General features: G+C 39.7%; 1 protein-coding gene across 7 annotated transcripts in view; it reads right to left on the reverse strand.

The window, feature by feature from the left end:
• Nucleotides 1-12,853, reverse strand: part of gria1a (glutamate receptor, ionotropic, AMPA 1a) — a 94,692-nt gene that overhangs the window by 51,811 nt on the left and 30,028 nt on the right. For all 7 annotated transcript variants that reach the window (XM_061725818.1, XM_061725816.1, XM_061725817.1 and 4 more), the window contains exons 4-5: nt 11,002-11,186; nt 2,584-2,637 (exon numbers count right to left, since the gene is read on the reverse strand). In XM_061725818.1, the coding sequence (XP_061581802.1) occupies nt 2,584-2,637; nt 11,002-11,186 (239 nt within the window). The remainder of the gene's footprint in view (nt 1-2,583; nt 2,638-11,001; nt 11,187-12,853) is intronic.

A 12,853-nucleotide genomic window follows, 5' to 3' on the forward strand; every position in this document is an offset into this window, starting at 1 on the left:
CACATGTGCACAGGCTCGGCTTTCGCCAGCACGGTGGCATAAAAGCAGTGGGAAACCCAAACAGATGCCATTTAGGCAGATTCACGGCTATTAGACATTGTCTCCATGGAGGACAGCTTGTATTAGGCTACCATGATCTGTAGTCATAGCGACAATCTTCATGTTGATATGGGCATTTTGCTGATGCTTCTTTTCATTTACTCAAATAAATACTGTAAAGGTTATCCATAGTGCACAGTTTTATCACATCCATACTTTCACTTATGTGATATTTTCACAGCAGGATGTTCAACAGGTGGTATTTGTACTTTTACCGAAGTGACTGATTTGAATACTTCCTGGAGCATTTCCAGAGGGGTGATCAGATCGGTTTCTCCTTGAAAGAAATTAGAAGCCTCTTGACACAGATCAATACCAACCTGTGTGTATTTAGCTGTTCAAGGAGGGTGCCATTTAGAGAGGATTGGACAAAACAATTAAAAATCAGGCAAAGCTGCAGACAAAGACACGCTCATAATTGTGCCTGACTGATCTGAGTTTTATTTTCTCCTTGAAAACTATTTCAACTATGTCCCTTTATACAGTTTGGTGATATTTTGTGATAATTAAAACTGCACCACCTGATGCTGAGTTTTACATAATACAGGAGGTATTACGTCTAAAATGATTCAAACAAAACAGGGGGCAAAAAAAAGCAGAAACATGTAACTGTACTGGTCAAAGCTGGATAAAACATGCTATAAGGGAGTAGCAAGCATGTAGGTGGGTAGGTGGGCTTTTCAAATAGTTACAATCTGAAGTGGGTGGCAGCTAATGCAACCTTAGGGTTATTTTGCTAAATCACTGTATTGTTGTTGCTATTTTAAATCTACAATCACAAGGAAAATTGTATATGTATAACATAAATGAAATAAAAGTTGCGTAGCAAGGTTATCCCTTTGAACAGACTTCCTCCGTCTTTCCCGAGGGACAAAAGCAGTGAGAGAGTAGAAAGAAAAACTAATTTCATGGCGGGAGCTGTCCAGTGCTGATCTGTGCACGCTGAGCATTCATAAGCTGCAGTTAACAATGGCAGGGTCAAAACCTGAACAACTACTGAGAAAAATGCTTCCCACACACTATACATAGTAGAATAGAGAGAAAGGTGAGATTTATTGTAAAGGAACTTTCAACTTAGTATTTTCTCTGACTTTTATGTGGCTGTTTTGAGAAGGCAGAGAAGAGGAGATGCAGTTTCAGCCACTAAGCAGGATGCATGGGACTGCGGGGAGATGAGAGGGAGATGCAGACAAGTGGGAATGGGTGAAAAAGTTGGGGAAAAAATGTGTTCTTTTTTGTGAGTGATGAGTAGAAAAGATGTCTTTGCATTGTCATTGGCTAACCCTGCATTTGTCTGTGAACACATAGTGTTCAGAACCTTTTCTCTCTTCTCTGCTCTTACATTATCTGTTTCAATACATTTGATTTGTTGCGTTTTCTCTTTGCTGGTTGTCTGTCTTAAAAAAAGCTTACCTGTTTCACTTGTTTTGAGCTTTAATCTAAACAATCAAACATAATTTGACCTCTTTCTGTCTCTGTATCCTTCTAATTTAACGTTTGTTGCCAGATAATTGTATTTCTAAGTAGAACAGACAGACTTGTGTTCGCCTCATGAATGAGTTAATGCAGCTAGGCGTGATGAAAATATTACTTTCCACCCCAGCCTTTGCTAATGGTGGACAGGCGAGAGTGCATATTTCCAACACATACAATTACATTTAAGTACTGGCTGAAATTCAAACTTCGTCCTGTTCAGGTCCAGACATGCACATCCAGCCATGCACACTAGTGAGGGAGTTAGCACAGTCTTAAGGTGCAAGGACAAAGAAATTTGTCTATTTTTTTTCTCATACAGGCCTTTTAATGGGCCCATTATAAATGACTGCGGCCACTTTGTCGATCAGCCTTTCGCATTACCCGAGCCTTATCGTTTAAAATTAAATCTGGCAAACTGGCCAGACAAGAGAGATTGAGCCAATCTAAAACCTCAGCGGGCAGAAATTGTCCAAGCTAGCTGCTGCATATTAATGATGTCATTGCCACAGCTTCTGCTGGTTTGGGTGGTTTAGTCTTCGTTCAGAACGGAGAGCGCCGTAGTGGTCCACATACCGTGTGTGGCGAGGAAATGGCAGCAGGCAAAGCGAGCTAATAGATTGAGCTTGCATACACTGTCTGCCTGACCCTTTTCTGTCACTGTGAGTCTGCAGAGATTTTTGTCTTTGACTGCCACAGGTCCCCCCCCCCACCCACCTCACCCTCCTGCTTTTGTCTACTGCTGAGCTGCTGTTATTTGTTCAGCTTTGACAGAGATAGAATAGCTAAAGTGGAAAATGGAATGAGAAGATGTAACATCAGATAGTTCCCCTCTAATTTATCGGGCACACACAAGTCTATTACACTGGTGATAAAGTACTGAGAGACTGGAATGCTACTAAAAGCTTAATTTATTAGGCATTCAAACTCTATTGAGATATTTAAAAAACATATGCAGAGAAGCATATGGTCAATATATCTATATAGAAAGGTGTTATCATTGTTTCTTACCAGGTTAGCCAGGATGTAGTGGTAGCTCTTTGCATTCTTTCCTTGTTCAACGATCTGAAAGGATGAGCAGAAGAAAGGTACAAAATCAAATGCCTGTCAGAGAAAAACATGATGCTGCTCTGTAAATGTTTGTGTTTGCAGGAGAGGGACTGAGATTAGAATATCTCAGTTGTAATATAGCGGAGACAGTTGAGTTAAAAGTGTTTGACCTTGTGTGAGGAAGACAGATAATAGGCTCCCAGGAAATCAGAGCAACCAGACCTAATTCTTATTTGTCTCAGTTTTAAAAGAATCTTTGATTTGGGCTTGATTAAAATGTTCGGGAATGAATTAGTGTGTGAGTGTGGTATTTCTGAGACAGGGCTAATTTGAATATTCTCCTTTTAGTCAGTTATGTTAACCCTGAAAACCACGACATTCATCAGACATCACTGTCATTGACATCACTGCTCTGATTCTGTTCATCTCTGAAAGCATAAATTCATTTGCAATGACCAAAAAACATTTCAAGTAATCATAAAAAAAAGAGCAAACGCTCAAATGAGCCTTTTCCCACAGATGTTAGATGTTAGAGGCTCATTTCAGAATAGGCCAATTTTTTGTTCTTCGACCCATGACATGATGCAACTAAGAATAGGATTTCTGACACTGGGTAGTGCACTTCACTCCACACAGATAATCTTCAGATTTCATTCTATCTGCACAAATTTCAGACACCCTGTACCAGTTATAGCCCCATAAAATAACTAGTCCATGTCTCACAGTAGCTACAGTCTTCTTTCTTTAAGCGCTTCATTCTATAAACTGACGTAACCTGACAGAAAACGTCCAGTTTTTTCTCATCCGTCCAAATCACATTCTCCCAGAAGATTTGCTCCTTGTCAATATGTATTTTGACAAATTTCAGTCTGGCTTTTTTTATGATTTGATTTTAACAGTGAACTCCTCCTCGGTCATCATAATTCAACAGCAATGTCTGATTTTCCCCCGTGATGGACTGGCATCATGACCAGAATGCAGCCCTGCCTTTCATCTGTAAAGAGTTTGGATAGGCTGCAGGAGACCGCTGTGATCCTGAGTAGAAGTAAGCAGATACAGATGGATGGATGTCTGATTTTTATTCGTCAATGTTCAGTTTCAACTTCATTTAGTAACCAATGACGGTTTTCCGTTCTGTAATAGAAGGACACCAGTACGTTTTTCCATGTGTATATCGGGTGATTTAGGGGCCTCAGTGCTTTACCCATAACGAAGGAATTACCATACTTAAAATCTAGTAAAAAAAAGCTTTTCTCACCGCATCACTCCACAGGACTTGTTAAAAAAATTCATTAAATTTGTCCAGATGTTCGTTTTCAAACTTTTCACAGTGAATCTTGAGTATGCGTTGCTGCACAGTAGTATAGCCACCCTAGACACAGTCAATCAATCCCTCCGAGGATATTTTCCAGTAAAATCTGTGTTTCGATTGACCTTTAAAGCAATCCCATTAGCAGTTTTCTGACATGTTGTCTTCAGCTGCCTGGTCGTATTTACATTTTAAACAATTAACAGCTATTTCAATGTGGTTTAACATTCTTTAGTCTTATCCTGCTTGGTGAACAAAGATCAATCAGAGCTCTGGGAAGCTAATAATAGGAAAGGAAGGCAGCCGATCATTAGGACAAGGTTTAAGTAGAAGTTAAATATTTGGAATTTGCGCCATTAGCCCTTTCCTAACAATGAAGTCAATCCAGATTTAAGAGCTTAGTTTAAACAACAGCTGAGCTCAAATCTGAGTTATTGAAAAACCCAGACCTAATCAATAGTTATGAGTAATGCAGTACTAAGATAGGTCTATGAATGGCACAGCTACAGAGGTGTCAAGTAACAAAGTACAAATACTTTGTTACCTTACTTAAGTAGAAATTTTGGTTATCTATACTTCACTGGAGTAATTATTTTTCAGACGACTTTTTACTTTTACTCCTTACATTTTAAAAACAGCCTTGTTACTCTATTTCATTTTCATTCTTTAAAAAAAAAACTATCCACTTAAATTGCTCCATCCGGATAGAGTGAATTTGGTTGTGGTTGTTTCAGATGTTCTTGTCCAGTTTTGTTCTTACATCCGTTCCCTCAGATTCCTGCAACTAAACTTGGATGTACATTCCAATAAAGGTTAGGATAAATGATAACATGCCTCTGAAGTTTGACTTTTTGCACCATTACAATACTTATAGGCAACTAGTCATCATATCTCCTGCTCTCTGAAACACATGTTAATGCTCAATAGTACACATATATGGTTCTTTAATATATTTGCATTATACTAAGATACATTCATTTTCAATGGCTTTTGTCCTTAATGGCTTTTTTCCCCCTTACATTACTTTTACTTTTATACTTTAAGTAGTTTTGAAACCAGTACTTTTATACTTTTACTTAAGTAAAAAACTTGAGTTGATACTTCAACTTCTACAGGAGTATTTTTAAACTCTAGTATCTATACTTCTACCTGAGTAATGAATGTGAGTACTTTTGACACCTCTGCACAGCTATGACTTTTATTGATATTTAAATACGTATGTAAAATGAGCAAAGAAATGTTTAGTTTGCCTGAAGCTTAGGACTGTGAAGAAATACAGCAAATGTGGTTTTGTTTAAACGTTCAACAGTCACATAAGACAAAGATGAGTGGAAGCATTAATTCAGTACAATCTAATGAATAGCACATCATAAGCCTGTGGAGCCAGACAAGCAGTTGGGGGATTTTCTTTTGGGTTAGCTTGCAGATATGTGATCCTATCGGGTTCCTCAACAGAAGCTCTACAGCAGTCACTGAATAAGTTGCATTCTGGGTGGGATGAGAATCAGCACTTCCAAGTCCAAAGCCATGGTTTTCAGTGGGGAAATAGTGGAAAACCTCCCCTACGAGGCCGAGCCCAAACCACGGCCAAACCACATCAATTGACTCCTTCCAGTGTGGAGAACATTAGTTTAGCTCTATGCCCCCCAGCTTAGAAGAACACTCATTCTGGCAGCTTGTATTACTGATGTTCTTTCAGTCATTGCCCAGAGTTCATGACCATGGGATGTAGCGTAGATTGATTGGTAAAGCAAGAACTTTGCACTCATGTAACATTTCACCACAACTAGTAAAGTGTAGTGTGTAGTGTAGAGTGCCCCCAATCCATCTGTCAAATCTCTTGTTCTGTTTGACCCCCACTTTTGTGAACAGGAACAAGCTGAACTCTGAATCCCCCCCATCAGAAGGTGGCATTGGGGCAGATCCAGGACCTGCATCTCTCTACTGGCTTGTAAAAAGTGTTCCTCCTAGTAGTGCTGGGTGAGGTGGCTCAGGAGAGTGTCTAAAGACGCTGTAGGTCATGACAGAAGGTGGCATTTGTTATTAATGGTGACCCCAGCTCTAGGCAAGTCCCGCGGCCAAGCCTTGAGCAAGGAAAACTAGAGCAATGGAGGAGACACACACACACACACACACACATGGTGCAGACAACTATGTGCCCTACAACCGGGAAAGATACGCACATTATTGCCTCAATGGGCATTTAAATGGAAAGGTTTTGGCTGTAGCTTACTTTTTAATCATACATGCAAATTTTGAAATGTCATGCAGAGTTCAGCCCAAAGAGGATCTGTCACTTTTGTCCTTTTGTTGAAAAACACACTGAATTTTCAGCCACAATAAATGCTTTCCAGAGACCTAGAGAGTCAACATTCTGCATATATGAGAAATGACCCTCAGGATACTCTCACTGATGTTATCACGAGACGCTGTGTAATGCATGATATGAGCCTAGCAGTGAGTTTAAAGGGCAAGTCAGGCAGAAGGGCATCTGTGTAGTTTTTTTTTTATTATTATTTGTACTGGGGAACAGGCAGGGCAGCGCGGAGGCAGAGAGCAGATGTCTGTGATTGATGAGGGCCGTCTGAATTGAGAACTTCTCAGGCTCAGCTCCTGTAAACCGATGAGAACTGATGCAATAACCTTAACTGTAGACACTGGGCCATCAATAACGTTCAACAGCCATTGTCTACTCATACAGATGGAGACTGTGCAGGTGTGTGCGCTTAATCTCTTTTATAAACAATGGCTTGGAACAGAAAAAAAAAAATACAGCCTGACAAACAATTTATAAATCGTATGAGCGATTTCAATAAACACGATAAATTACGCCTTACTGGCTTTTCTGCTGAATCATGTTTGCTCCGAGAAAGGCAGTAATTAAACACTTCAAACTTTTAGAAGCTTTTGAAATCATGGGTTCTTGACTTCAGAGTGATGGAGACAAACGGCAAATCATTTTGAGGTGGCAACCGTTTATTCGGCCAGATGGGAGGCAGATGTTTAGACCCGACTCATCATCTGTTTTTAGTGAGCTAATACGTTCGCTTCGGCATTCTGTGTATGTGCTGGGTGGAAAAGTGGCATTATTTTCTCATAGTGAGCTTAAGTGATTCATGGGAAAGACTGGATGTGTCGGAAAAAATGTCAACATTGAGTACCAGATATATAAATAAAATAGTGTTATTGAGTGGTGGGTACACCTAATTAGTTCTAACATTGTAAATATTATCCATCCATCCATTTTCTGTAACCATTAATCTTGTTCATGGTCACAGCGAGGGGCTGCTGTCGTGTGATAAGGTACACGCTGGACAGGTCACACAGCCATCACACACACACACACACGCAGGCACGCACGCAGGCACGCACGCACACACACAAACAACCATGCACTCTCACATTCATTCACAAAGAATCAAAAGTCAACCTAACAAGCACGCTGGACTGTGGGAAGAATTACAGAGAACATTGAACCTTCCTGAGGTAACTGTGCTAACAACCACAACACTGCACTGTTTTCCCATAAACTTTAGCAGAAAAATACAACACCACTATTTCATCCACTATTCCATTTACTAACATACAATTTTGGGTTTTATCATACATATTTTTTCAATTAGAATGATAATGAAAATTTAAATCAGTGGCAGGAACTCAAGTTGACTTCTTTAAGTCACATAACATTATTTTTGAATATTTATTATGTGGATAGCAGGGGAAATTGAACTTTTCAAAACACTGTTTAAAAAGAAAACTTCATCAACCCGTTTTGATTATTTTCTAAAGACATTATCAAATTTTCCAATCTAGTTAACCCCGGGGCAAATGAATGCACCGAGTGCACCGAAACACTTCAGTACAATTCAGTTACCCATTACTTTACAAGTGTCAGGGTTTGACACTTCCCCCCCAGTTTGTAACTTTCAGTTTCTGTCTTGCCCCGCCTGTGTCCCATCTGCCCTGATTGTGTCTGCACCTGTGTCTCGTTATCCCTTCAGTATATCTTGTCTTGTCATTCCTTGCCGTCGTTCCCTGTCGGTCCGTTCTGTTAAGGTTTGGTTTTCTAAGGACCCAAATGCAGGAGAGAGAGGGAGGCCAGAGGCAGGAGTTCTCAAAAACAAAGGGTTTAATTCCAAAAAGGCAAAAACAAAGCGCTGCAGAGCAGGATCAAAAAACACAAAAACCAGGAACAGGAAAAACGACGAGGAGACATGGAGGGAGAACCAGTACGGACCGACAGGGAACCAAGGGATGACAAGACAAGATATACTGAAGGGATAACGAGACACAGGTGCAGACACAATCAGGGCAGATGGGACACAGGCGGGGCAAGACAGAAACTGAAAGTTACAAACTGGGGGGAAGTGTCAAACCCTGACAACAAGTTCAGAAATTAGATAACATACAAATTTGTTCAAAAGCTATACTTTCTTTTGGAAACCTAGTTCTTCGGCTAGATAAAACACATCTCCAGCTGAAACGGTTAGTGCTATTTGCTTCTGCATGCATAAATGTTTCCTCTGAATACAGAACATGGAGAGGCTGCAGGACAAGTCATCAGGATTTTTAAATGGTTTTCCAGCAAATTACTCAAGAAATTACTTCCAGGAAATTAACTCTGAAACACCATGAGAAATAGACGAGTTTCTTGCTTGCAAACATTACTTGATATGTGCACATCCGGAGGGCAGAAAAGTGGTCAGCAGTCAAGAGATTTTAATACACTTCTTGGATAAGCATACATTTTGATTGTTTGTAATTTATTTTTGACTCAATAATGAAATATCCAACCATAACAAACTATTTCATGAACAGAGTTTGTAACCAGATTTGTGAAGAATATTAGCTGAAAGCAAGCAGCACAGTGGATTAGTGGTTCGCACTGTTGCCTCACAGGAAGAACATTCCTAGTTCGACTCCAGGCCCGGCGGAGTCTTTCTATGTGGAGTTTTGAATGTTCTCCCTGTGCTTTGGAGGGTTCTCTCCAGCTTCCTCCCACAGTCATAAAAACATGCATTACAAGGTTAATTTATGATTCTAAATTGCCCGTAGGTGTGAGTGTGAGTGTGCATGGTTGTTGGTCTGTATATGTGGCCCTGCGATAGACTGGTGACCTGTCCAGGGTGAACCCCTCTCTCGCCTGTAAGGAGCTTGGATAAGCTCCAGCAGACCCCTGTGACCCTGCTAAGGATAAAACAGGTATAGAAATGGATGGATGGATTAGCTGAAAACAATTTTGAGTGTGACCAGGTTTTAGACATTGTTTTTTTATTTCAGCTTGTCTTTTCTTGATGGTTTTAGCAGAATAGTGGGAACATTAGTCATTAGTTTCACAGTAAAAATGTTGCAGACAATGCTACTTTATAAATGGCCATGCGCAACCTAAGCAATGATCATATTTTTTAGCTTGAAGTGCTGATTATATCAAGAAATTTGCTCTAAAATATGCTGAGTAATTATAAGACCATACTAAAATTCTTTTGAGTTCAATTGAGTTACTGCGTGTTCAGATATTCCCTGAAAAGTGGGTACAGTAGGGACTTTCATGATACTTAGGTTAACACTTTCACCTGCCTGGATTGACTCGCTTCTTCTCTTGGTAAGAGGATGCGAGGCCCCAGAACATTGAACAAATTCCATCCATCTTTTCGTGGTGATCCTTACAGTTAACTGTCTTGTCATCCCTATTTAATTATTACACAGGACCCTTGGGGCAGCACTTCACCAACATCTTAGATTTGACAAGATTGCAAGGCAGACTTGGATTAGCACTATTTTCTTTCCCAGCAGCTGTACACAAGCCTCTGTGGTGACCTCAGACAGAAAGTCTCCTACACTCAGAAATTGTATGCTTATACATTTTTGGTCAGTATTGGGTTATATATATTTATTTATAGTGTGAGGAAGGTCAAATAATAACATTAAAACAGTAATTTGATGTCATTAGAATTTTACAGTGATGTGCATATTAAAGAATTGATACTTATTATCCAAAATAATGATACATAAGACTCTGAGATATGCCAGCCTGCATTTGGAATTCCTTTAAAGGCATTCTCAATGCAACCTTCTAGACATGAGATAGGATGCATTCTATTATAAGGTGTCCTGACCCTTTTGACCAGGCTAGAGTTGAGTATGAAAGTAACGCTTCAGAAAAAAGGAATATTTGTACATCTGCTGAATCAAAACTTTAGATTAGAGAGTAGATCAATAAATCTCTCCAGAATAAGTCTTTTTATCCAAGCTACTGAAATGAAGCATAACCGTTTTTGTCATTGAGCACCAAGAAGCCTCTTCAGGGATCTGCTTTTTTCTTGGAAATATTCCAAAATACCATTAATTGTATTTCTGTAACAAATACAACCAGACCTAGTACAAGTAGATCAAGACTGTAAGACAGTACTTTTTTGGTGGAAATACCTATTTGCATTTTGTTGCTCATGAAATAAATGTAGATATTACATCCTGTGTTTAGCTTCAAAGTCCAACACAAAGGAGAAAAAAAACATGATAAAAAAATAAAACGCTGCAACATACAACAATTCACTACCTAGGAAAAAAAACAAGGCTTTGACAAGTTTGCCTTGCCAAGTTACTGTTACTGTTACTGTGGCTGGACAGTGTGTATTTGGTGGAGGAGGTTGGCAAACAGTCCGTTAGAATTACTGGCTCCAAATACCATCACTGTGTTAGCTATCCTTCATGTTTCCTTGATCCTCCAGGAGACAAAAAATAAATAAATACAAACCAGTGTGAGCATACACACAACCACTACTTTCCATTTCTCGCCCTTTCTTTCAGTTTCCTGCCTCTATCCTTTATTCATTTGATTGAAATGTGTACAACATTGTACTACACTGTTTTTATTTTCTGTTTCTATTACAGTATATTTTTCAGAAAAGCTTCTTAAATGGATAATCAGTTTGATGCCTGTCCGGTATAATTTACTTCCCGTAAAATGTTGTTTTATTGACTTATACACATTTTTAGCTTAAAATTGCACCATATTTTTCTAATAATTAGTTAATGGACTATCTGGACATGAATAGGGGAAATCTTTTTACCATTTTGAGAATGCCAGTGAGCCTCTCAGTCTCACAATCAATGATAATCTGTCCCTCCTTCCTCTTGTCCAAATCCTGGAACACTTTCAAGAAGGAGGCCACCGTCATGGTCTCCACATTGACCGAGGTTACTTGCCAGTTCCTTTCTGCTGCCGTGTCCAGAACTTTCTGCAGCACTGACAGGCCTGGGCAAGAGAAGACACATAAAGCACAACACACACTTTTAGAGCTGCTAAAATAAACTGTCTGGGCATTTGCAACAAAAAACTTGGTAGAAATGATGAATAACAATTAAGTGTTCTTCTCAGAACTACTGTGTGATGTTATATCATGAGCTGAAAAACAAATTAGAATGACGTGTGAATGAAGCAGTAGCTTTGGAGACTGATTCTGATAAGCTTATCAATCAAAATCTCCCCTTTCAGCTTTGGTGATAAAGTGTAACGGGCAGGGCAGTCCATTAAGCACACTGACACTTACAGGTGTGTTTTGCCAGCATATGAGCCGCTGGGCTAAATAATCACCGCCTTCATACTAACAAATAATCAGCCCATGCATCATCACATACAACCGACTCACAGCCAGCTTTACGTCCTTTAAGACCAATTACAGGCAGTGCTACTAAATTATACTGTCACCGATGCTGTTGAGATGCTGAGAGGCATCGCAGACAAACAGATAAAGTAGCCAATGAGCTGAGGGCTTATGCTAAGACAGGAAATAAAAGGTGATTAGGGAACACATTGATCTTGAGTTCTGATTTACAGCCTGACTCACTGTTGTACTTTTTTGCTGCTGGCAGCAGACCAATCAGATTCCTCTGAAGCAGGCGGGCTCAGCTTTTCCACCCACATCAAACTGGCAGCCGTTATACCAGTGAATTATGGCAATTACAAAACTCAGAAAGGTACACTAATACATGATTTTGCTGTGTTCACTTTTACTTTGCAAAGCTGCCAAGCATTGTTAAAGCCACCCTGGGCCCACAAGTCATGTGTTACACATAACCAGTACGGTTTCTTGTTTTGTGTGCATACAGGGCTTTATGAGCAAATACACACTAGCTCATGACTGGCTTATATACAAAAGCAACAGCAAACTCTGTGAAAAGGAGATTGAGAAATGCATTCACAGCGCGTGAAAGATGATTGCTTGGCCTTATTAGAAAGCGCAGCAGCTGGTCTGCAGGCGATTTGTGCCGCTTATTTGACACCAGGTCGTTAAGAGAAGAAACAGATGGTTGGTATTTCAGCTTTATATTTGACAACAACATGTACATAAATGAGGAAACCCCAAAAAATGTGATATACAGGGGATTGTTAAAGTATTATTAGAAAGATACACGGTGACCTAATGCACCTTTAATGGTGTGTCTGTCTTCCTTTCTGCTGCTGCTAACGAGTGAAGAATTGCAGTTGTTGGTGCTGTTAGATCTAATGGTGGCTGTGAAACTGATGATAGGCACATGAACATGAAGATAATTAATTACGGTTGTGAAAAAGGTCAGTGGGTTTTTAAGTGGAGTCAATTTCAGTCGTCAGGAAGGGTTTCAGCACCACGGACAGCACCAGGGAACACAAGCAGTTTTAAGCCTGATTTAAGGTTCTGCGTTAAACCAACGCAGAAAAAAAGACTTATGCATGTTTTTTGTGAGCCACACCTTTTGTGTGGCTCACAAAAAACATGCATACGTCTTTTTTTCTACGCTAACGGTCAGATACTCAAAAATCAACTATGTGTGGATTTGTGCATACCGCCATGCACATTTCTCACCTGGCATGAAAATGTGCAAATTATGTGTCAGCTGACGGAACACAACTATAAAGCAGTGAAGGTTGTTTTAATACACCAA

This window comes from Cololabis saira, chromosome 7, assembly GCF_033807715.1.
Source record: "Cololabis saira isolate AMF1-May2022 chromosome 7, fColSai1.1, whole genome shotgun sequence".
NCBI lineage: Eukaryota > Metazoa > Chordata > Actinopteri > Beloniformes > Belonidae > Cololabis > Cololabis saira.